At 41.8% G+C, this 26913-nt stretch overlaps 1 protein-coding gene across 2 annotated transcripts in view; it reads left to right on the forward strand.

The window, feature by feature from the left end:
- The window catches only part of LOC124595479 (cleavage stimulation factor subunit 2 tau variant), an 88716-nt gene extending 63048 nt beyond the window's left edge, over positions 1-25668 (forward strand). The window contains exons 6-9 of one of the 2 annotated variants that reach the window (XM_047134238.1): positions 19286-19312; positions 19471-19547; positions 21233-21366; positions 25458-25668. In XM_047134238.1, the coding sequence (XP_046990194.1) occupies positions 19286-19312; positions 19471-19547; positions 21233-21366; positions 25458-25577 (358 nt within the window). In that variant the 3' untranslated portion in view covers positions 25578-25668. The remainder of the gene's footprint in view (positions 1-19285; positions 19313-19470; positions 19548-21232; positions 21367-25457) is intronic. The other variant, XM_047134239.1, reaches the window with a different exon arrangement.
- The last annotated feature ends 1245 nt before the right edge of the window (positions 25669-26913 follow it).

The following is a 26913-nucleotide window of genomic DNA, read 5'->3' on the forward strand; positions in this document are numbered from 1 at the left end:
AGGCACTAAACTTATTACAGTGAACAGAGACGTCAATGAACGAACGGACAGATCATAACTTTGCGAAAATAAAGAAAGTAAAGTTTCCACTCGAGGGAAGACTTGAACTGAGGACGTCTCGTTCCGCAGCTGCTCACGCTAACCATGGGACCATGGCGCTTCTGAGCTCACGCTATCCTCGATGTTGCCTATCCTACGCATGGACTACTCAGTTTGTATATTTTGCTTATTTTTTCATAGTTCCACACAACTTCTTCCTGTTTTTTCGATTGATCTGTGTTCAGTTTTTCAAAGCCTATCCACTGTGCCAACTAAATCTGAGGGTGGTGCGATGGAGAGGTTCCCTTGTAAGTATAGGAATGTAGTTCGGCAACTAACCTTGCTAGTAGTTACCTCTGGGATAACTATCGACATATTATGTTTGGACACTTTTAAACAGTTTGGTTTTCAGATCCAGCAATAAATAAATCTAATTTCAAGTGTGATCCCACTCACAGAAAGCAGCTGTTTGAACCTACATTAGGCTGTGAAGCGGGGTCCCAAGCCCATATATCCTTAAAGCAATCGACAGTGCGTCAGTTCTGTAGTTTGCCTTTTAGGGTTGCAAGCGTTCCCACGATATTTCAAGGATATCTTGAGCCATCCATCCAAGGTATCTCAAACAGTGTTCATTATTTGTAACAATGAGCTGTGTTCATTATTTAGATAGCTTGTTATTTACTGGGGCCTTGCAGGAGCAGCACCTGCACAACGTTGTTTGAGCAGCTCCAAGCCCATTGTCTGTTTAGTTTTCTCGATAGGTGAAGTTTCTTTGAGCCTAGTGTCAAGTACTTGGGGCATAAATAAGTAAAGATCAGCACGCACCAACACAGGATCATGTGAAAGCAATCACTAATATCAGTTCCTAAAAACCTCAAAGATATACACTTGTTCCTCAGCCAAGTAAACTATTACCCCAAGTTTATTCCTAATGTGACCTCGGTTTCCTGCTCACTCAATCAGTTGCTTAAAAAAATTGTTGAATTCTTGTGGTCTTAGCTATGCCATGCAACTTTAAAAAATGACCCCTTGTTCCGATCTTGGCAATGATGTGCTGGACTAAAATGTTAACTTTGGTGCAGAGAAATTACTTACTAATTGAGAAAGAAGTGTTTTCCACCATATGTGGAGTCCAGAAGTTTCACAAGTATCTCTGTGGTACTAAGTTTCACCTGATCATCGACCACAAGCCCCATATTTCTCTGTTTGGTCCCCATTCTCCATTCAAAACTTCCCAGTAAAATGATGCAGCAGCTGCAACTGTGGGAATTATTCCTAAATAACTATACCTGCAAGATCCATTATTGGCCCACCACACAGTGTTCCAAAACTGATGCACATTTCCACTGGCCATGCGACCCAGATGCGGACTTTGACAAACTGAAGGGCTATGTTTTGCTTTAAACGCAAATCAACAACCCATCCTTGATGAATTCCCAATGACAGTGTGTGAAGTAGCAGGAGAAAAGGGCTGTGAACACACTCCTTTGCAGTGTGTTGTCTGCTGCATGGGGGAGGGGGGGGGGGGGGCAGAGGATTGGCCGTAGCACTTCCCCAAGGACACCAAAACAGAATGGTGCACATATTTTGGTAGTTATGCAAGATTCGAAATTCCAGGTGGTAGTTTCCTCCTAGCTCTGCTCCTAACATACCGAAGCTCATCCACAAAGCACTTTGAGGAATGTGCAGAGTGAAAGCAGTGGCACGGCATAATATGTACTGGCCTGGGGTTGATGCCACCATTGCATGCAGCATCTGGAACTGCCAAGCCTGCACCCACAACCAGTTGATTCCAGCATAGCGTTTCAGCCATTGGTCATGCCCTGCCATCCCTGGCATAGAGTGCACGTTGATTTTGCTGGACTATTCGTGGTATGTATGTAGTTGCTAGTTGTCAGTGCTCCTTCTAACTTTCCATATGTGCTGTGGATGACTACTATTACCACGGCAGCTACTATCAATACCCTGTCCATCACATCTGTAATAGAAGGTGCACCTTATATCCTGGTTTCCAACGGCATCCCCCAGTTTGCGGTGTTCGGAATTTTTGTCAATGCTATGGCATTAAGCAACTGATGACTTTCCCTTTCTGTCTGGCATCCAGTTTGGAAGCCGAGTGGATGGTCAGGATGCAGGTGCACAAAGTATTGATGGCAGACAACTGTGGTTATGCACTCATTAGCTTCCTCACCATCTACTGGTTCACCCCTGTAAATTGATATAGCCCAACCAAAAGTTTACTTGGGCACAGACTCCACACCCTTTTTTGACCTGCTTTTCCCAGCTCAGTGGGCCCTCTGCTCATGACACAACCATGTTACTGTGTGGGTTCCATGTCTGAGCTCATACTCTTGGCCAGAACCCTGGTTGGACCCAAGGTTTTGTTATTTCCAATAGGGGGCAACTGATGTGTTAGGTTGTGGCCAGCCATGAGCTGATGCAGATCAGAATCAGCTCAGTCAGCAACAAGACATAACACTCGCCTTTCCCTTCCATCCATGACTGGGCATGACCTCTGCAACCATACAAGGGACAAGTTAGCCCATCAGTGCGCGTCATACCACTACAACCTCTGCTCTCATGTTAGCCATTTACAGGAAGTCGGCAGTGACCAGTGATGGGAGCTAATTGAGGAACAACAACTTTCACACCATATGTTGCTTCTGGCCAGCTTGTGCCCACACAAGGCGCTGCACCCATGGCAAAAATGTAAGGTGGTGCCACCCACTGATGGGTGTGTGCTGCTAAGTAGCGTGGCCCAGCTTGCCCCAGTTACTTTATTGGCCCCAGTTACTTTATTGGTAGTCACTGAAGCTTTTTGTTTTGCTTATTGAAGAGTACTCTTAACATTACCTAATTTACATTTGTGATTTGGATTGGTTCCTGGACTGTTGTATACACTTAAGATAACTTTCCTGCACTCAGGACTTGTTTTACTTATACACTCACTCCAGGAACTCTGCTGTCATTGACCTCAGAAACCGCCTGTTGGTTCCACCGGTCTCTGCATTATAACCCGTGTCTGTGATCATAAACTGTATCCTACTTAGGCAGAGTTCCATGGAAAAGTTAAGAAGGAATTCTTAGTTATTTGAAATGGGTCAAACAATTATGAAGCTGCACTTCACTAGCCCCAAGTGCCTAAGCCAGTGGTAGTCAAGTTAGCCCCTACTGCTGAGTAGTGGGTGCTTCAGCTTTGATGGTTGGCAGTAGGTAGTAATGGTTACAAAAACATTTTTGTTAGTTTTCCATAAAACTTTGGCATAAAGCATTTGGGAAGTAGTAGTATACGCTTTATCTTGCACTGACTCTGTTTTATAAATTTTATAAAGTAATAATGTAGGCTGAAGCAATGAATTAAAATTTGTACCAGCATTGGGATTCAAATCCAGCTACTAAGCAGACACGCTAACTGCCGTACCAACTGACGCTACTGCTACCACAGCTGCAAGGATTACCCTAGTATGTCTCTCTCAATACAAATTCCAGTTCATGCCTCAGCCCATTGCTATATCCCTTCTAAACTCGCATCAGAGTTGCAGAGGCTATTCAGTATTAGAATAACACCTTAACAGTGAGTGAAATGGGTTTAATGCTGCCTGTACCTCAGGCAAAGGTGATCCATTAATCAATACGGGAGAAGGTAAGTTAATACTCACCATATAATGGAGATGCTGAGCCGCGATGGACACAATAAAAAGATTCACACAATCATAGCTTTCGGCCATTAAGGCCTTTGTCAGCAGCACACACACACACACACACACACACACACACACACACACAAGCGCAATTTGCACACACATCTGCAGTCTCAGTGAGCTGAAACTACACTGCGAGCAGCAGCACCAGTGCATGATTGGAGTGGCAACTGGGTGGGGGTAAGGAGGGGGGTGGGGCGGGGAGGGGGAGGGATAGTATGGTGGGAGCGGCGGACAGTGAAGTGTTGCATTTTAGACAGAGGTTGGGAGAGAAGGTGCGGAGGGGGGAAGGGGGTAAGTAGTGGAAAGGAGAAAAATAAAAATAAAAGAAATTAAAAGACTGGGTGTGGCGGTGAAATGACGGCTGTGTAGTGCTGGAATGGGAACAGGGAGGGGGCTGGATGGGTGAGGACAGTGACTAATGAAGGTTGAGACCAGGAGGGTTACGGGAACATAGGATGAATTGCATGGAAAGTTCCCACCTGCGCAATTCAGAAAACCTGGTGTTGGTGGGAAGGACCCATATGGCACAGGCTATGAAGCAGTCATTGAGATAAGGGGTATCACGTTTGGCAGCGTGTTCAGCTACAGGGTGGTCCACTTGTTTTTTGGCCACAGTTTGTCGGTGGCCGTTCATGCAGACAGACAGCTTTTTGGCTGTCATGCCTACATAGAATGCAGCACAGTGGTTGCAACTTAGCTTGTAGATAACATGACTGGTTTCACAGGTAGCCCTGCTTTGATGTGAGAGGTAATGTTAGTGACCAGACTGGAGTAGGTGGTGGTAGGAGGATGTATGGGGCAGGTCTTGCATCTAGGTCTATTACAGGGGTATGAGCCATGAGGTAAGGGACTGGGAGCAGGGGTTGTGTAAGTATGGATGAGTATATTGTGTAGGTTCGTTGGATGGCTGAATACTACGGTAGGAGGGGTGGGAAGGATAGTTGGTAGGAAATTTCTCATTTTTTTTTATTGTGCCTATCGCGGCTCAGCATCTCCCGTATTGTTACATTCCATCCTGGATTTTCCATTGTTTGTTCCATTAATCATATGCATCTGCTTAGTAAGCAGGAGACCCGGGTTCAAATCCTGGCACTGGTACAGATTTAATTTACCTGTTCAGTCTATTTCATTATCATAGATAAAAGTAAATAAGACTAGCATGTCTCAGGAACATCAACTGATTAATATATCACCTACACCTGAGGGGTCATGATTGGCCCCATTTTGCTCACTGCTAAGGTTCTATTCCAATATTGGAGAGCCTCTGCGGCGGCGGCGGTGGTGGTGGTGGTAGTAGTAGTAGTAGTAGTAGTAGTATGGTATTTGCTTTAGGGCAGGTATTGTAATGGTTTAAGCCTCTTCCACTTTTGTCTGTTGATATCCAGTCTTTTCATTTCTGAATATTTGTCTCCTTTGATATTGTCCAGCATCTGATATCTTCTTTTTACTCTTCCCCTTTTCCCCTCCACCATTCCTTCTCTTCATTCCTTCAATAAACAGTCCCTCCTCAAACGAGGTCCAATCCAGTTTCGTTTTGTCTTTCTGGTGACTTTCAGCATGTTTCTTTCTTCTCCAACTCTTCTTAATACTTCTTCATTCCTTTCTCGGTCTTCCCATTTCACTTTTTCCTTTCTTCTACATATACACATCTCTAGTGCCTCCAGTCTTCTTTCATTTCCCTTCCACAATGTCCAGGTCTCAGCACCTACAGTGCAACGTTCCAGATGTAACATTTGGAAAGTCTTTTCCTCAGATCTTTGTTTAGTGGTCCGCAAAGTAATTTCTGTTTCCTCTTGAATCCTTTTTTTTTTTTTTTTTTGCAGTTCTTTTCCTAATTTCTGTTGAGCAATACATATCATCTATTATTACACTTCCCAAGTAATTGAAGTTATTCACTTGCTCTATTTCCTCTCCCCCTATTTTCATATGGCATTTTCTCGCCTTTCCTCCAGTTACCATGCTTTTCGTTTTCTTCTTGTTAGTCTTCATTCCATATTCATCTGATTTTGTGTTTAGATCATCTAACATTTGTTCTATCTCTCTTGCACTCTCTGCCATCACAACCATGTCATCTGCAAATCTTATACACTCCACTTTCCAACCCCCCTATACAAATTCCTCTCCTTCCATCAAAATTTTCATTAGTAATTTCCTCCAGGTAGATATTGAACAGTGTTGGTGATAAACAACCACCTTGTCTTACACCTCTTCCCAGTTGAGTTTCTTCACTTATCACACCTATTCTTACTCTTGCTCTCTGGTTCAAATATAAATTTCTAATTAGCCGTCTATCCATCCAGTCAACTTCATGTTTCCTTAGGATTTCCATCAGTTTGTCCCATCTGACACAGTCAAAAGCCTTCTCAAGATTAATGAACACAACATACACCTTCCTTTTCTTTTCCATGTACCTCTCTCCTACCACTCTCAGTAACCCAATGGCATCTCTGTTTCTCACTCCTCGCCTGAAACCAAATTGTTCATCTCCTATTAGCTTTCTATATAGCCTTCTGTTGAGCGTCCTCAGCAAGACTTTGGCTGCATGCGATATTAGGCTCACTGTTCTATGTTCCTCACACTTTTTGCTGTTCCTTTTCTTTTCTATAGGTATTAAGATACTTTCTGTAATGTCCTTTGGCCATTTTCCTGTCATGTACGAGGTGTACAACTTTGCTTCTGCCATTTTTGCCCCAACATTTGAGGCTTTAATTAAACAAATTGGTTACACATGTATCATTCAAAGTATTTTCCATCACTGGCCACTACTATCTCCCATCTTTCAGGCAATGTACGAATCTCACGTCGATAAAATTGTTCATCTTTTGAAGCGATCCACGAATCGATCCAATTTGTGACTTCTTCATGAGATCAGAAATGCTGGTCAGCCAGGCCATCTAAATAGGTGATAGTCAGAGGGAGCAATGTCTGGAGAATGCGGCGGGTGGGGTAGGACTCCCCATTTTAACGTTACCAAATACGTTTTTACTTCTTTTGTAACGTGGGGTCAAGCATTGTGCTGTATTACGACCGTTTGTCTTTTAATGCTCTGCACAGACACATTAATTGTGTTGGATAACAAGCACCTGAGATTGTTTCAATTAGTTTTAACGCCTCATAGTACCTGACACCGAGCTGATCCCACCAAATGCAGAGCATGATTTTGGAACCGTGAATATTTGGTTTGGCCATCGATGTGGAAGCATGGCCAGGATATCCCCATGATTTTTTGCATTTAAGGTTATTGTAATGAAGCCATTTTTCATCCCCAGTCACAATGCATTGCAGAAATCCCTTACGTTTTTGCTTCTGAAGCAACTGTTTACAAACACACAAACGCTGTTCAACATCTCTGGTATCAGCTCACAGGAGACCCAAGTTCATTCTTTCTGAATCATGCCCATAGCCTTGAGACATTTTGAAATGGCTTGCTGTGTCACTCCCACTAATTGTGCCAATTCTTCTTGAGTTTGACGCGAGTCTTCGCTCAGCAATGTCTCCAATTCTGCATCTTCGAAAATATTCTCTCTTCCACCACTATGCCGCTCTATGACGTTAAAATCATTGTTCTTGAAGCATTGAAACCACTCACGACACTTTCTTTCATTAATAGCATCCTTATCATACGTACTTGAGAACATTTGATGAGACTCAGCCGCTGTTTTCTACATATTGAAACAAAACAGTAACACCTCCCGCAAATGACAAGAATTAGGCTTGTAAACTGACATTTTTAATCAAGAATAACTTTATGATGCAGACACAAATCGACTCATGTTTGAATGAGGTTATGTTGACCGAGGTCCAAGCTAACTGCCTGACGTCTGCAATCTGTTTCTTTTGACCGCTACTTACCGTTGTTGCCACCTATCGGCAAACGGGGGAAGCAAAGTTGTACACCTTGTATGTTTGATTACACAATTCAATCCACTCCCTTTTCCCTTCTTTCTCCAACGACTTCAACAGTTCCATAGGAATCTTATCAATTCCCATTGCCTTTCCATTTTTCATCTCCTTCATAGATGCTTTAATCTCACTAGTTAGTCTTGCATTTCCTTTATCAACATTTGCAACTATTTTTTCTTCTTCTACCCCAATATCTTCTTCACTTGGTCGGCTGTCTGCATCATATAACCATGCTATATATTTTTCACATCTTCTCATTATTTCGTGGGGTTCACTCACCATTTTTCCGTTTCTTTACTTTGGCCCATTGTTGTTTCCCTTTTCCCTGAATGTCAAATCCACTGCTTCTTTGTACATCAAATTATATATTCCTTCTTTCTCTATCTTGTCACACTTTTCTGTGAGCCATTTCTCCTTTGCTTGTTCTGTCTCCCTTCTTAATTCATTATTAATGTCCTATAGTTGCGCTTCCCTTCTTCTGTGTTTACAGTTTTCCATTTCCTGCAGCCATCCATCTCGGTTATCATATCTGGTGTTACCGATTCTTTCTTTGCTTTTTTCCTCTCCTTGACTCCAAGCATATCCGTAGTTGCCTTTTTGATCCCATTTTTAAAACGATCCCATCTTCCTTCAGTGCATTCTGTTTCCTGTCCTTGCATCATGATTTCACAATATGCATTCTCTGATTTTTCATAGTTGCCTTGTCTGTCAATGTGCTCTCTCTTCTGTCCTTTCCAGGTTCTTTACAATTTAACTAGAACTTCAGCTACTACAAATATATGATCTGAATAAATATCTGCCCCTGGATAACTTTTGACACTCTTTAGGCAATTTCAGTATCTTTGTTGTATCATTATGTAATCAACTTGATATCTTTTGTTGTCAAATCGAGATATCCAAGTATACCGTCCTCTTTTGTGGTTACCAAATAGAATATTTCCAACTTCTGTGAAATTTTCATTGAAGTATTCCAACAATGTTTGCCCTCTCTCATTTCTTTCTCCCAGTCCAAATTTTCCCAGAGCTTTACCTTCTGATGCCTCACCAACTACTGGATTCCAATCACCCATTATGCATTTCTTTTCTCTCTCTCTGCTAAGTTTTCTATCTTATCATAACAATCTTCTACATCTTCGTCTGAATGATTATTTGTTGGGATATTGACCTGGATGATAACTAAGTCTTTTTGTTCCCTTTAAATCTCATCATCAATATTCTTCAACTAACATATTCAACCTTGATAACCTTATCCTTCAGTCTTTTACCTATCAAAATTCCAACCTGTACATTCCATTTTTATCTTCACCTAAATAGTACAGTCGAAAGTCAGCACTTTCTAGTTCTCCAAAACCACCCCATCTCACCTCACACATTCCAGGTACATCCAATTTGTTTCTTGTTATGGGAAGGCAGTGGGAAACCACCACTGGAATTACTTCCCTAGATGTTCATGGGATGTACCTCTTTGTACAATATTCCGGAGATAAAGCTTCCCCTCAATCGGATCTCTGGGAGGGGAATACAACAAGGACACAGAGATTAGTGCAAATGGAAAAGGAAGGGAGGAAAAGAAGAAGGAAGACTTATTGAGGATTGGAACTTGGATTGTTAGAAAAACTGTGGTGGGCTGAACCTTGAATTGGAATTTGTGTCGAGGAGGGAGATATACTACAGTAATCCATACAGTTCTGGTAGCCACAATGCCACTGTGGTGCAGCTGTTAGCAAATCTGCCTAGTAAGCAGGAGACCCGGATTCGAATCCTGGAGCTGGTACAAGTTTTAGTTCATTGCTTCAGCGTGCATCATTATTGTAGATAAAAGTGAGACTTGGTGCTTCTCAGGATCATCAACTATACGTGATTTATAGAGTTATTTCCCTACTTTCTAAAGCACTATTACTGTGGAACTGATGGGCAGTTAGAAAATTTTACTGCTAATAGGGGTACAAAAGTGAGCGGAAAGTAAAAAAGGTTGATTATCCATGGTCTAAGCACTTAAATTACTCCAAGCTGCCTTCAACTGTTGAAATTAAGTTCATTCATACACTGTTGCACAATTTCAGCCTTAAGCCATTTTCAAATACCCTTAAGATAACATTCCTACACTCAGGACTTGTTTTAGTTATCCACTCAACATGTGTTGTATCTGTATATGTGATTTGAACTTATTGTCACACTACTACAGGAATAGTTATAGTTGGAATATTTTAATTACACATATGAGGTTTGCATCCAAAAGCAATAGGCTAGCAGGAGTGCTTCATATACAACAGACACATGGGCCAGTTTGCAAAATTTGTCATGAAATTTTGATGGCCATGAATGTACACTGGTGTCAAAAGCAGCAAACTGCTATTTGCCCATCCTGTGTTTAATTCATGATATAATCATACAAACTGTCAACAGATGTTGTTACGATTGTGTTCTGCATGGAAGATGGCTTTCCGATCTATGGACAACCACACCAGCAATGAACTCAGGGCATCTGTCGAGTGGGGTAGTGTTGCAGGATAGTCCCACATCCACAGTTACTGTGTACACTGTGCAGAATGACACAGAGAAGACACCTACAGACTCTCTGCTGTGGAAGGCCACAGGAAGAATGGAAGCAGGGGAATAGCAAATTAATATTGCCCGATGGCTTAACATGAATCATTCTATTGTTTCTCAGATGAGGTGACAGTTTATAAAGAGAGAAACTGTATCCCGGCGACCAGGACAGGGCCAAGCAAGTGTGACATTTCACCCTGTGAGTCTGGTGGTTAGAATATACCCAAGGTATTCCTACTTGTCATAAGAGGCGACTAAAAGGAGTCTTAACAATTTCGACCTTCTGTGATGGCTCCTGTAGGCTTTGACCTCCATTCTTCCAAATTTTGCCGAAGCGTGAGCCAATTGGGGAAGGGCGCGTTACATGATCTTTCATGTCCATCATGCACTGAGACCTTCAGCATTCTTTGGAACGCCATGGCTTTGCAGTTCCGCTCATTCTCCATCTGGGGGGCGAGAACACCTTCCTGGGTGTGTTTTCCTCCATCCACTGTGCACTGTCATTTCTGCGCCGATGATGATCATGGACTTCTTTGCACCTCGTATCCAGCACGGTAGCCAGTCCATTGTGGTGAGCCCGCTATGTACCCTATGGCTGTCGCTCCCCCTGACTACACAGGGATCGCTCTGATGATGCCTGCACCATTAACCCCTCACATATGCTAAGGAGTAGATGCCCATCTCCCTGGGGCATAGGGACTCCCAGCAATGGCCATCCTGCCAGGTGGCCCTTGCTTAGGCTGGCAGCGCCCGTGGAAAGGACCCCTGGTCGGAGTGGGTGGCATCAGGGCGGATGACATGCCATGAAGCATATTACGTTATCTCTTGCTGGTGGTCCAATGCCACTATGAAGCATATTACGTTATCTTTTGCTGGTGGTCCAATGCCAGCAGTCTCTAAATGGTCAAGGTCTAACTTTAATGTGAAGAAGTATGACCCCCAATCGTTCCCTTGCCTGAACACACCATGGGAGGAATGCCAGGCTAAGGATGGCAGTGGACCTTATTCACCCCAGTACGTCGTATGTGCAAGAGCTAATGGGCAATATTTCATGTCAATGAAGCCTCAGTTCTTTGTGGAACATTTAGAGGATATATTTGGGGAGGGGGAAGGAGTGTCCAAAATGCAGTCTGGGTCAGTCTTGATAAAAACAGCATCCTCTGCCCAGTCACAGGCATTGCTCTCCAGTGAAAAGCTGGGGGATGTTTCTGTTTCCATCACACTCCATAAGAGCTTAAATATGGTCCAGGGTATTATATTCTTCAGGGACCTTCTTTTGCAGTCTGATGACGAGCTGCACGACAACTTAGAGTGACAAGATGTTCATTTCGTCTGCCGCATCCATCGGTATCCGAGAGATAATCAGGTTGCCACGTGTGCCTTCATCTTGGCCTTCAAAGGTGGCACATTACCCAAGAAGGTCAGGGTGATGGTATACCACAGTGATGTAAAACCATGAGGCACTTTAAGTGTGGGAAGTTCGAGTGTATGTTTTCCCGCTGTACTTCCAGAGTCACCTGTCGAGATTGTGGATGTCCTTCATATTCTAATACTCCATGTGCCCCGCCAGTATCAACTACGGAGAGCACCATTCCCCTTGCTCAACAGACTGCAGGATTCTACAGAAAGAAAGGAAAATTATGGAATTCAAGACCCTGGAACGATTGACGTACACTGAGGCTATAAGGAAATTTGAACAGCTATATCCTGTATGTATGACATCCACTTACGCTGCTGCAATGACAACAGTTCTAGCCCCTTCAGTTCCTCCGTTTACAGTTGGTTCTCAGAGCTGTAAGACTCTACCTCCCCTTGATTGTGGGGGCACCACTTCTATCCCTGTTGCTCCTGCACTTCCTATTTCGGGGTCATCACTCCCCACTTCTCAGCCAGAGAAGCGCAAGTCTTCTTAGACTCCTCTCGCTGGGGACAGGTCCCTTGGGTCACTCCCTTGCCAGGTTCCTACCGGGGGCAAAGCAGACACCTGCCAATGGCTTAAGCACCCACAGGTAGCTGGTCTTAGGGCTTCACGGTCCTCCTCTGTCCCTGAGACTGAATTAATGAAGCCCTTCCATCCAGAAAAACCTAAGGATCAGCAAGAGAAACCTAAAAGGAAAAAGACCCCTCAAGATCCAAGACATTGTGGTGGCACCCACACCACTGCTACCTACAAGCTGTGTATCTGAAGATGAAGTGGAGGTTCTGGCATCCCCTGAGGATCTAGATCGCACAGGTACTCAATCGGTGGCAGCGGGTGACTCTGAGGTGTAAACTGCCTCCTTGAGCGATTCATGCCTTCCCAGCCTCACTATAATGTCATCCACCAGTGGAATTGCTGCGGCTTTTTCCACCACCTGGCTGAGCTACAGCAAATGTTAAGCTTTACACCTGCTTTGTGCATTGCTCTCCTGGTAACCTGGTTCCCGGCAATGCGGACCCTTGCCCTCCATGGCTATAGGGGATATTACAAGAACCATACTGAATATAATAGTGTCAGGTGGAGTTTGCGTCTATGTCCTTAACTCGGTATGTAGTGAACCTATGCCTCTTCAAACTCCTCTTGAAGCTGTGGCTGTCAGGATAAGGACAACACAGGAAACCACTGCCTGCAACATGTATCTTCCTCCAGATAATGCAGTATCCCTGAACATATTGGCTGCACTGATTCATCAACTCCCTAAACCTTTCCTACTTTGGGAAATTTTGACACCCATAACCCCTTGTGGGGTCGCACCATGCATACTGGCCGAGGTAGAGATATCGAAAATTTACTGTCTCAACTGGACCTCTGCCTCCTAAATACTGGGGCCCCCACACATTTCAGTGTGGCTCATGGTACATACTCGGCCATTGATTTACCCCTCTGCAGCCCTGGACTTCTCCCATATGTCCACTGGAGAGCCCATGATGACTTGTGTGGTAGTGACCACTTTCCCATCTTCCTGTCACTCCCCCAGCATCATTCCCCCTGACGCCTACCCAGGTGGGCTTTAAACAAGGCAGGCTGAAAAGCTTTCACCTCTGCTGTCACCGTTGAATCTCCCCCACATGGTACCATCGATGTCGTGGTTGAGCGGGTCACTAGAACGATCGTTTCTGTGGCGGAAAACACGATCCCTTGTTCCTTAGGGTGGCCCCAGCGAAAGTCAGTACCTTGTGGTGGTCACCAAACATTGCTGATGCAATTAAGGTGCATTGGCAAGCTGTACAGCGACATAAGCGGCACCCTTCCCTGGAGCACCTGATAGCTTTCAGACGGCTCCATGCCTGCATTCGCCAGCTTATAAAAAGATCAAAACACGAGTGTTGGGAGAGGTATGTCTTCTCTGCTTTGGAGAATTACACTGCAGCCTTTTGCATCCTCAAACAGCAGATGGAAAGAAAACTACTCTCACTCACTGAACATCACAGTGAACCCTATAATGCTCCATTTACTGTGTGGGACCTCATCAGCGCCCTTTCACATTGCCCCGGCACAACTCCCAGGCCAGATCGGATCCTCAGTCAGATGATTAAACATCTCTCGTCGGACTACTAGCAACATCTCTACATCGTCTCCAACCGTATCTGCTGTGATGGTGTATTCCCATCACAATGGCGGGAGAGCACAATCATTTCAGTGCTCAAACCCAGTAAAACCCTCTTGATGTGGAGAGCTACCAACCCTTCAGCCTCACCAATGTTCTTTGTAATCTGTTAGAACGTATATTGAGTTTGCAGTTGTGTTGGCTCCTGGAGTCACAGAGCCTAATGGCTCCATGCCACGGCGGTTTCCACCAGGGTCGCTCTATCACTGATAATCTCGTGTCTCCATTTGGATGGCAGATGCCAGAACTAGGTTGCTGTCTTTTTTGATTTAAGGAAACACAATCTGGCAACATCATATCCTTACCACGTTATATGAGTGAGGTCTCTGAGGCCCGCTCTGCTCCCAGTTTTTATCCAAAACTTCCTGTCACTCTGTACTTTCCATGTCCAAGTTGGTGCCTCCCATAGTTCCCCCCATATCCAGGAGAATGGAGTCCTGCAGGGCTCTGTATTGAGTGTGTGTCTATTTTTACTGGCCATTAATGGTCTAGCAGCAGCTGTAGGGCTGTCCATCTCACCTTCTCTGTGTGCAGATGACTTTTTCAGTTCCTACTCCTCCTCCCGTTGCTGAGTGGCGCCTACAGGAAGCCATCCCAAGGCACAGTCATGGGCTCTAGCCCACGGCTTCCAGTTTTCAGCCGCAAAGTCGTGCGTCATGTACTTCTGTTGGTGTCTTACCATTCATCTGGAACCAGAACTTTAGTTTGATGGTGATACACTCACTGTAGTGGAGACATAGCAGTTCTTAGGACTAGTTTTCACCGCCCGCTTAACTTGGCTTCCTCATCTTAGTCAGCTTAAGCAGAAATGCTGGTGGCACCTCAATGCCCTCCAGTGCCAGAGCAACACCACCTGGGGTGCAGATCGCTCTACACTGCTGCAGCTCTTCGGAGCCCTTGTTCAACCCACCTTGACTATCGGAGTCTGGTTTATGGTTTGGCAGGCGGCACCCTCAGCATTTCGGTTACTAGACCCAATGCAGCACTGCGGAGTTAGACTAGTAACATGAGCTTTTAGATTGAGTCTAGTGACCCGCATACTGGTGGAGACTAGAATCCCTCCATTGCAGATCAGGTGTGTACAACTGTTCGCCAGTTACGTTTACACATTCGTAGTTCTCCTGAGCATCCAAATTACCATCTTGTTTCCCCAACCACAGCGGTTCCTCCCCCTCATTGGCAGCCCTGGTCAGGGCTTACAATTGTGGTTCGCGTCCAGTCCCTTCTGTCTGAACTGGAGTCCTTCCCTTTACCGCCCCTACTCTAAGTCCATTCGCATACACCTCCATGGTGTAAACCTAGGCCGCAGCTTCATCTGGACCTTTCTCATGGCACTAAGGAGTCAGTTAATCCTGCGGCTCTCTGCTGTCCCTTCCTCTCGATTCTTGACTTGTCCCGGGGCTCTGAAGTAGTTTACACGAACGGTTTGATGGCTGATGGTCACCTTGGCTTTGCCTATGTTCACAGAGGACATATTGAACAGCACTCCTTGCCAGATGGCTGCAGTGTTTTCGTTGCAGAGCCGGTGGCCACATCTCGTGCACTTGAGCACATCCGTTCATGCTCTGGCAACTCGTTTCTTTTCCATACTGACTCCTTGAGCAGCCTACAAGCTATTGACCAGTGCTACCATTGCCATCATTTGGTAGTGACCATCCAGGAGTCCATCTATGCCCAGGAATGGTCTAGTCATTCAGTGGTGTTTGTCTGGGTCCCAGGACACGTCGGAATCCTAGGCAACGAACTTGCTGACAAGTTGGCCAAACAGGCTTCGCGGAAACTGCTTCAGGAAATGGGCATCTCTGAAACTGACCTGCATTTAGTATTATGCCACAAGGTTTTTAGGCTTTGGGAGATGGAATGGGGTAACCTTGGTTTGCACAACAAACTGAGTGCCATAAAGGAGACTACGAATGTGTGGAAGTTCTCTATGCAGGCCTATCGCAGGGACTCTATGGGTCTCTGCCAGCTCTGCATTGGCTACGCTTGGGCGGCCCATGACTATCTCCTGCACCGTGAAGACCCAACCGAGTGTCAGTGCAGCGCCCGGTTGACAGCGGCCCATACTCTGTTGCGCTGTCTTACTTTGTCTGCCCTGCGACAATATCTTCGGGTTACCGAACTCGTTACCATTAATTTTAGCAGACAATGCCTCATCAGCTGATGTAGTTTTATGTTGTATGCATAAGAGGGGGGAGGGGTTGTCTTTCTATCTAAGTTTTAGCGTTTGTCGTTTATCCCTCTGTGTCCTCTACCCTAGTGCTTTTAGGCTGGAGGTTTTAATGTGTTGCAGAGTGGCTGGCTTCTCCTTTTTATTCTCGTGGTCAGTCAGCCACTGTCATCTGCTCTCCTGTTTTAATCTCTTCCACCTGTTTCTTGCATCTCTTTCTGGTTTTTGTGTCCTATTTTGTGTATTGTAGTGGTTATTGTCTTTCTGTCATTATTGTGGTTTTTTTCCCTTTCTCCCAGTTTTGTGCTGTGAGTGTCGTCTGTTTTATTCTTTCTCTTGTGGAATTATTAGAATAGGAACAATGGACTGATGACTTATTAGTTTGGTCCCTTCCCCCCTATTCAAACCAGCCAACCAACATGTGTATGAGAAAGAGTAGACCATTGTTTGGCAGTAAGGGCATGACGGCACCGCCTTAGTGCTGCACTGTAACTGGCATCTGAATTTGCAGTATCCCCTGGATGTGTTGCATTGAGGCAAACAGTGTACAGAAGGCTTCAGCAGAATGGCCTTTATTGTTGGGGACTTGCTGTCTGTTTACCTCAGGCATGTCTTCACAGATGGGAACATCTAATGTGGAACCGTCAACATGCCATGTGGATGGTCAAACGGTGTGCCAATGTTCTTTTCATAGATGAGTCCCAGTTTAGATTGTAGAGTGATTTTAACTGCTGGCAGGTACAGTGAGGAGATCTTATGATCTCACGCACGATTGTTAGGAGTTGCTGTGGGCCCAGACTTCGTATTGATGGACGGTAATGCTTGATCTCACAGAGCACAGGTAGTAGATGTTGTTTTGGAAACAGAAGATATTGCATGCATGGTGTGGCCTGCTCACTCTCCCAATTTGAATCCCATAGAGCATGTTCGGAATGCACTAGGGAGACAGAGTGCATCACGACAGCATCCACCAACCACTCTCCAAGACTTTTGAGCATTTCTGCAGGAAGAATGGGCTTTATTGCCTCAACATAAGACTGATGATGACATCTTTCACAGCATGTCCCGTCATTGTAAGGCCTGTATTGGTGCGAGAGGTCACACCTCATCCTGAGCACATTAATCAGTTGTCAGAATGTGTGTGCAAATCCATTTTTGAAGTTGAAAAAAACCAAGAACATTTTTGTCTACCATTATGCATATTGTAATTGATTACATTATGTATTCTTTACATTGTTCCTACTTTACTATCGCCTGTTTATACCGTTTGGTGACAAAATACATGCAGTCTTTGCAAAATTTCCATTTGCTGTTTTAATTTTGGACAACGGTGTATATGCTAATTTATTGCATACAGTGTAATATATGTTCCGTTTTATCGCTGCTTTTAACTGTGAAGTGTGTATTGATGAGGTAACTTTGTTTTTGTAAAAAAATTAACACCGTTCTTGAAAATGGTTTAAGGCTGAAATTGTATGTTAGCATATAAATAAACTAAAATTCAGTAGTTGAAGCTGGTGTGAAGTCGGATAAGAAATTCATGGCAACTGTGGACTCTGCTTCAGAGAAATATGTTTCAACCTGAAAGAATTAAAGGAAGATTGGTAAAGTGTGTTGCCCTGAGAGAAATTGCAGAGTAGAAAGCAGACGTAATCATCATTCAGATGACCACTTCCCTTTCCAGTTACATGTTCCAGACAGAAGAGACACTAAAAGAAAGTCAGCAAAATGGGCTCTCAACAGAGCAAACTTGATTTGTATATTCAGTAGCTATACATGAGCACAAGGAAGATGCCATGGACTTGGTGTAGTTTATTACAAGTGTGATCCACCAGGCTGCTGAGATGTCTATACCTCAGAGTACCATAGGAAGCAACCTATTTCCTGTTCAAATGATGAAAGTTTTTCTGCAGCTGGCAGGTGACACTGTGAAGGTGAAACATAGCAGTCTTTACAGTTGCCAGGGCAAAAGCACAGGGAGCAATTGAAGACCATAAAAAGTCTGTACCAAGAGTTTTTCAGTTCCATGAATCATACCACACCAGCCACAAGAGCATTTGAGTTGAGTATAAGGTCTCCGATAAAGACGAATAAATACCTACTTGTGCCATAACATAGCTGCAGAAGGGACGCATTCGGACTTAAGTTCGTAGTGCCTCTCTGAACGCATTCCAGCTTTATTGCTTCTCTGGCATCTCTTCCCTCTGTATCTCATTGATGCACCCACTTCTCAGCTGGCCTTGATAAGCGTCTTTATTTTCAGGCTGGCTGAGCAACCCATTTGGCCAGCACATTACACAATCCTTCCATGAAGAACAGTTGTTCTTTCCGGATAGGAGACACGCACCTCAGCAATTTTATTCAAGAGAATGGTGTCCCTCCAGGGAGTATTTTAAGTGTCACCCCTTTCACCAAGCCTGTAAACAGTATAACTGACACAGTAATAATTCCAGTGAGGACTTTTGTAGGTGACTTTATGTATTCTGTCTTGCATCCATTACTTGTCAATTGCTGGAGGGATGGCTATGAAAGATAGGTTCAGTTTTTAACAGATAATACAATGTGTGTTCATTGTGAATGACTTCGGTCAGCATTTCAGCAAAACATAACTGCATTTTAAATACATTGTTTACCATTTTAATTAGTCAGTTTGATTCCTGATGGTTGTATTTGATCAAAGACTCACATAGGTATCACACTAGTGGAACCGTGAAGGGAGGGCACTCAGAGCATTAGAAATCTTAAAAGTGTCTCAGTGGATAGACAAGTCCTTCCTGCAGCAGTTTTGTAAAACCTTTGTCTGATACTTTCTGAACAGCAGGTGAAGCATTAATGGCTCTGCCAAAACTTCATATGTAACACTGTTGTACACAGTATACCATGAAGGCATCAGACTGACAACAGGCACTTACAGAAAAAGATCGATGTCTAGTCTGTGCGGAGGAGCTAGTGAGCCACTAATTGACTGTACATCTCTGAAGGAGGATTCATCTAGAAACTAGCAACATTTGTTTGCCTGTTGGCAAGTTGTTGCCACTTTATTCCTTAAACGTATTACTTTATATGTATTGATATTGTGCAAGAATAAGTTTGTCAGTGGGCATTGCTCTGCTTACCACTGCAGACAAAATTATTTGATGTTTAAGCAACACTTCTAAAAGTATAGTAAACATGGATGTATATGTGTGAGAGCAGTTTTCATGCAAAATGTAGTATAATACTAAATATTGATAAAAGACGTCAGTTTATTAATAAGTTAATGTGATGTAACTAGTGAAATAGTCTTTATTTTGTGTCGAGATGCATTATGATTGTTCTGTTATCTGTTACAGCACTCAAAATGTGGATGCAGTCGAGAGGTTGGTTTCGCATTTAAAGTTCATTTTGGCATGGTCCAACAAAACTCTGTAGAACAAACAGTTTCAAGTATTTTTGTAGGAGTGAGATTTTTGAGACTGTAAGAAATGTGCATGTATCTATTGATGTTTTGTTTCTAAAACTGTTGAAATATCCACAGCTTCACCCGTGACCCAAGAGTTACTGTTGCTGACAGATTTCCACGAGATCCAAGGGAACGTGTGGATCCTCGGACAGGTAATTTTTGTATCAATATTGTGTATAGCAATGGTTCCCAACCTGGGGATAATTACCCCCTGATGGGTAAAATGAAATTTTCTGTGGCTTAAAAACTAAACAAGTCAAACTAAATTATTTTAAAAACATCAGTACCATTTACCACAATTTTATAAGACTCTAATATTGATTATATAAGTTGTCAATAATTATTTTTTCTCAAGTAGTAGCATTAATGCGACACAGGTTGCAAGTTCCTCCCACAGTCCACCCGCTACACACGTGTTGTTGTTTTTCCTGTACATCGCCGATGATAAAAGTAAGACATCTGCATAACAAATGCTAAATATCTCAAGAAAATGTCTTTTCCACGTTATAGGTACGATCTGCAGTAGCCCAGAAATTGCTTCATTACTAGGTTCAAAAGAGATAAATGATTTAATTGACAGAATGACACAGCAGTAACTACATAAGGGCTACTGTAGTGCTGTACAAATTATTATAATTATTATTACTGCTGATGCTGCATTTTAAATGGGGTTGCAGGGTGCAGGTCAAGCAAGTGCAAACGGAGAGGAGTAATGCAGGGGACATATTTTGTAGCAAGTGTCTACCCTCACTGTGGATAATTAGTTTTCAAACGTGAGAAGGAGTTGTGTGTGGAGGAGGGGGTGCTAGCAGTGTCTAGTTGCACTTCGGGGTAATGGTCTAAGAAAGGTTAGGAACCACTGGTGTATAGCATGTTGTAGTTAATCAGTTCAACTAGGTCCCAAAACATGTAAGCAGTGACACAGTTCAGAAGGAAGTAGATTGTGGTATACTATTGTTTCAAAGAATACATGAATGTCTTCTGGATATTTGGATTGTGAAAGAAAGTGGGGATAGTTCACCTTTTAGCAGTATAATGCATCTGCCGACAAAAGTGCATTTGCAGTGGGGAAAACTGAAAAGTGAGAGATTAGCAATATAAATTTTAGGAACATCCACTGTATTCAGCAGAGTAAAAATTCTCTGCCTTGCATCTGTTCTAATACTTCAAGAAATTTGTAGCTCAGAAATGTATGAACTCCAATATAGAGGTTACATAGAATGGTGCTTTGAAGGCCTTCTCAAATCGTGCTTCTACGCGCTGGGTATATGTTGAACAAAATGCATTAACTTAAAAGGGGACTTCATTGAAAAATTGTGTGGTTACATAAAATACAGACTGAAAGACTGTGCTTTTACCCTCAAAGTTGCAACAACAGAGATTTTTGTCAACAGATTTAGATCTAACCACAAGCTTCGTGTAATGTCATAACAGCTTCCTTGCCATGTGTCAGTGTGTACAACGAAAGCAGCATACTTGCTCTCCCCACTAGAGAAAGTATAGATGTTCTGCAGCTGGTGAAGACCACTTCTCTTACAATGTAATGTGAAAATAGGTTAGAACTTGCATAGCAGACCTATTATGTGGACTAAATTCAACTTGCAGCAATGTTAGAAAAGCATATGCAACCCCTATTACTCTGCCTAACAACAGTCCAGTGCACAGTATAAATCTGTTTTGTTAATTTTCTATTAACTTTTTTGCAATAACTTTATTCAAAACTAAAATTTCTCCTTATACTGTAAGTCATGTTTGATTTGCCATAAAGTCACATTTAGTTGACAGTAGAAAAATCCATTTAATTGGGTTAAATGTACCATAGAAAACATTTTTGCAGGTACAGCTCCGTTACCCGTTGCTGCTCCAAGGCCACCCGCACCGGTAGCTCCAGTGACAGCCCCAAGACCCGCTCCTGCTGCATCGACAGCATCTCCCAGCAGTGCACCAGGAGCAGCTTCAGATCAGGAAAAGGTAGGATTGATTATCACAGAATCAAACTGTACTCTGCAAATAATTATTTAGGTAGTAGTCTATCTCTAGTGTTGTTCAGTATGAATGATTTGCAAGCAGCAAAAGAAATCAAAGATAAATTTGGAAAGGGAGCTATTAGGGAGAAGAAATAAAAACTTTGTTTGCCAGTGACATTATAATTCTGTGAGACGACAAATAACTTGAAAAAGCAGTTGAATGGAATGGATAATGTATAGTAAATGGGTTATAAGTTTAACATCAACAAAAATAAAAAAGTGGTAATGGTACATAGCCAAGTTAAATCAGATCATGCCAAGGAAATTAGTTTAGGAAATGAAAAACTGAAAGTAGTGGATGAGATTTGCTATTTGAGCAACAAAATAAATGATGATAGGCAAAGTAGAGAATGTATAAAGTACAGTTTGGCAATAGCATGAAAAGCATTCCGGAAAAAGGTAAATGTTTTTACATTGAATATAAATTTGTTAGGAAGTCCTTTCTGAAGGGATTTGTCTGGAGTGCAGCCTTGTACACAAGTGACAGAAGGATGATAGACATTTCAGACAAAAAGAGACTAGAGGCTTTTGAAATGTGATGCTGAAGAGTAGATGGGTAGTCATGGAGCTAATGAAGAGGTACTGAATCAAATTGGGAAGAAAAGAAATTTATGCCAAAAATTGATTAGAAGACGGGGTTGCTTGATAGGACACATCCTGGGGCATTAAGGAACTGGAAGGTAAAATTTTAGGGGGAGATTGACTTGACTGTAGTAAGCAGGAAGCAGGCTCAACTGGATTATGGTTGTGTAGTTATGCAGAGATAAAGATGACAGGATGACTAATATGGAGAGTTGCATTAAACTAGCCTTTGGACTTCAGACAACAACAGGGGAAAAAAGTTAATAGTGCAGTAAATTTTGGTTCTTCGCATTTTTTTTTTATTTTTTTAAAGTTAATCTGTTCATATGCTTGTTACTCACTGAAACAGTGCACAACATGCAGGACAAAACATGAGAATTTGCTTACACAGTCTGAGGGTCAGCTTTTAATTTTTACAAATAATTATTATAAGATGCTGTTGAGATGGGCATTACTGGCTTTTTTTTTAAAAAAAAAAGTGTTACTGCTGGTGGTATCTTAATTCAGTAATGTCATATAATCATTTCATTTCATTTTATGTCAACCTAATGATCATTTAAGATTGAAACTAACAAAAAAGGATACTTATTATTAATATAACTGCTTTTGGCAAATTTAAGATATCTCTTTTTGTATTGTTTAGATGCTGTGGAACAATGCCTACAGAAAGTATTTTGAACTAAAAAAAAGGTAGTGTAAATTGCATTAAGGAAACGCTAAAAAAGATTTGACAAAGGAAATACAATATTTGTCTATGTTCATTTGAGCCAGAGACTAGTAGTAATTGACTATTTGGATGTTCCAGGACAAAAAGAAACAAAGAAAGGGGTTTTGTTTATGGATGGAGATATTGTGACCATTGTTTTAAAGGATCAAGAAAAGGTTAATGATGAATGGGGTACAATAATTTGTTTGCCACAAATCATTGATGAAATTGGGACAACTGGAAACATCACATTCTTCATCCTGATAATGCAGCACTCCAACAGAATAACATTGAATTGATCTGTCATTGTCCTATTCATCTGATTTATTCCGTAATGACTCCTTTGACTCCTTTATGTCAAAACAAAAAAAAAAAAATGTGTGGATAGCAATTTTAATCACCTCAGGGAAATGTTGGAATTCTTTCTCACCTATGTATTTGGGGGTATGAACTTCAGATTGCAAAAAATATTTCTTGAAACAGTTTGAATCCATGCAAAAGTGGACAAATATTAATTGCAAGTAGTTTGATAAACAATAAAACAATTTATTGCAAAAAAATTTGGAAAAACTTAGAGGGGGCTCTTGTAGCTGTGTTCAGAATGAAAGATGTTGAAGTAAGTTTTAACAGAAATAGAAATCCATTACTATAAATATTTCAGACAGCAAGCCACCCCAAAAGACTGAAAGATAGTGAGAATTTGTAAGTACAGTATACTGCCATGAATGACTGAATTGAATTTGTTGCTTTTAGTTAAGACTCTTTTTTACACACTTATTTCTGAAATAGTGTTGAAAAAAGTTGTTTATTAAGCTAACAGGTGTGCCCCTCTCATCCTGGGAGTTGAGAAAATTGCTCTTCCTTTTTGGGCCATCCACAACATGTATCTCTTTTCTGTCCATGAAAGGAGTTATTAGTTCCGAAAACTAGGATAATCACTTTGTAATGTTTTGTGTGTCGGGCAGTTCTAAGAACTTTGCCTACTGAAGGTACGTAATGGCCAACGAGTTTGTCTCATGACGTTACAGTTTCCACGAGTGAATTTTCATTTTGATACAAATTTTCTGTCAGATGAAGGAACTGCTGGCTCTGAAAGCTTGAACGTTTCCATAACTTCTGTGTATGTTGACTCCTGCTGCCACTTGATAGTAGATTTTTTTATCTATCAATTACATTATATTTTCAAAAACTTATTATTTTCATTGATTTATTAGCTCTTCTGGCCATCATTCATTATTACATAATCCCTTGTCAGTCTTTGTCATCATCTGTCGTGTTCAAACTGTCATCTGTTTCCAACCTTTCATGCTATTTCACTCATTCGTTTATCGGTACATCTATTATTAACTAAAATGTTGCCCCTATATCTTTCCTAGTACTGTTTTCCATGTGCTTAGATGCATCCATTGTTATTTACAAATTTGCACATAACTCTTTGTTTGTGGTTCAGTGTACACTACAATACCACCCCCCTCCCCCTCCAATTGTCTCTTACCAGTTTATTTGCAGATTAGACACGACTTTTCTTTACTTTCATCCTTGCCACTTGCTTTGCTTCTAGGTGGTTCTTTCATGTTGTTGTGTGTGTGTTTGTCACCAAACCACGTTGGTCAACTGTTACTGCCATCTTTTGCATTATTTTATTTCCCAAAAACAGTATATTACATTTTCTCCAATGACTTCCTCTCTATTTGCTCTGTTTTTAAGCTTTTGTCTGTTTCTTGTCTTTTATTGTTGTAATTTTTTCGTATCATAATTTTTTCCTATCATGTTGTTCACTTTTCTCTCGAGAAATTCTCACCCACTCATTACTGGTTGTTAAACCCTGTCTGTTCGCATGATTTTCATTCAGTTTTTTTTTTATTTAATTTTTTTACATGTTTTTATTTTTCCAATATTTTTCTTTATTTTCTTTTTTTTTCCCCTCTCTGCTTCTGTTTCGTCACTCCCACCATCTCATAATACTCCAAATCCTCCTCTCTAGAGTTTTTCCTTCTCATCCTCTGACTTGGTCTTCTGGGAAACTTTTCTGTATCTGTGTCCATTTCCTAAACCTCGCCAGTCCTTTTGCTTCATCCCTCTTTCTTCCCTTCAGCCCTTCTGCCAGGAGATGAGCCACTGGCTCTAAGCTTGCACATTGCAACTTTTATATGTGTTTTCTTCTGCTACCACTTGGTGAATACATTTCCTATCTTTACAGCTATGTTATATTTTCAAAAACTGATTATTTTCATTGATATAAAAAAAAACTTTTAATGGTTAATGTGAGTGGCTAAATATTTCTTGACTGGCAGAATTCGTAATAGGTAGGTTACAGTTAATGTAGAAGTGTCATTAGTGCTTAAGCAATTGTGAAATGAAAACCTCAGGTCGTAGTAAAGAGAGACAATAGTCGTTTCTCTAGTTATTGCATATTGTCACTACAGAGGACTTCATTTTGAACTGGTTCAAAATCTGGCCTGTGATGAGTCACAATAAGGTAAGTGTGGAATATAAACATTAGTCTTATTGAGGCTGCATTAATTGGGGATAAAAAAAACTGCCCCACCTACAGGTGGGTAAATCCAAGAAAGAAACAAGGAAGCTGCCATTTTCTTATGTAGTGTCAAGTAAATTATTGTGACAGAAGTAATAGTTCGGTTGTATTATATAATGTACATTTTAACAAGCAGTGTACTTGAAATACTCACAAGGTTACCTTCCTTTTACTATTCTTTATAAATGTGATTTGTGTATGATTGTTTCAGGCTGCTCTCATCATGCAAGTGTTGCAGCTTTCAGATGAACAGATAGCTATGCTGCCCCCAGAACAGAGGCAGAGCATCCTTGTTCTTAAGGAGCAGATTGCTAAAAGCACCCAGCGTTGATTTTTCTATATTTTTATTATTGTTTTATCCACACATTTAGGAAAACAACATTCCTACTGTAAATAAAATAAATAAAAATCTATGTAATGAATATATTGTTTTGCTTTAAAGAACAAGAGATAATGGAGTTACAAAACATGAATAGTTGGAGCATACACTGTCATTTATGTTTAACAAAATGTGGAATATTGGACAGCTCTTGACTGTCACATTATGGGAAATCCTTGTTCATTTAATAAAATTAACTGTGCATTTCACCCTCCCTTCCTTCCCCTCCCTCCCTCCATCCCCTCCCCCTCCCTCCCAGAAAACAGAACAAAAGGGGCTGTGAATATGTGATTTCTCTCACTTGAGGCAAAGTAATACAGGACAACTTAATTTTGTTCATAGTGAATGAAATACAGTCATAAAATATGTATAAAACAATACATCACTCTTAAGTGACAAATGGTTTTATCATGTTTTAAATAAAAACTCACATTTGTGACTGATTATGCATGCCGTTTCGTTTATATTTTTGATTACAGTAGAAATTATCAAAATTATGTACAGAATATCTGTGGGAGAAGACAATGCCCCAAAAGTGGAACAATACTATATTTAAATGTTTTGATTGCCAGTGTAAAATTTTTGAAATTATGAGGGTCATCTGATAAGAAAGTTTCCGTATTTCATTTCACTGCAAAATAAACTGTGCTCATGGTATGTGAGGGCTGGTGAATTTGATTGGTATGTGCTGACAACACTTACACTGGCTTACGATGCACATCGCAGTATTTTACCAGCACGCTGCCAGCTAGCATGGAGTTAACCACTACAAATTGTATCCACTTGTCAGCTGCGCTCTGTGATTTGTTTTTTCACAGGAAAACAAGTATCTGCCGTCAGTATCCATCAGGGGCTTAATTCTGTCTATGGGGACGACAGTATGAGCGTTCTAATTGGTGGATGTTGGCGTCCACAGTTTCTGGAAGTGCAAAAAGGTGTATGTAATGAACATCACTCAAGGAGCCCCACTAAGTGACATGTTATGATGACATTATTGCAGTTCACAATATTCTGGAGGAAGATCATCATATTGCCATTTACAACATTGCAATGCAGCTACCTCCAGGGGCTGCAGTTGGATGCTCATCCATTGCAAAGATCCAGGCAGACTATCTTCACAACTGCAAAGACCGTGCAAGATGTGTGACACGTTCATGGAGCAGTGTCTACAAGCAGCAGTGGGTGGATTTGACCAGTATATTTCTGGAAATGCATCAGAGAGGTCTGCTCTTCAAATATCTCATCATTGAGTATGAGACCTGTCCATCATTCAACTCCTGAGACAAAA

The sequence above is a fragment of the Schistocerca americana genome, chromosome 2 (assembly GCF_021461395.2).
Source record: "Schistocerca americana isolate TAMUIC-IGC-003095 chromosome 2, iqSchAmer2.1, whole genome shotgun sequence".
NCBI lineage: Eukaryota > Metazoa > Arthropoda > Insecta > Orthoptera > Acrididae > Schistocerca > Schistocerca americana.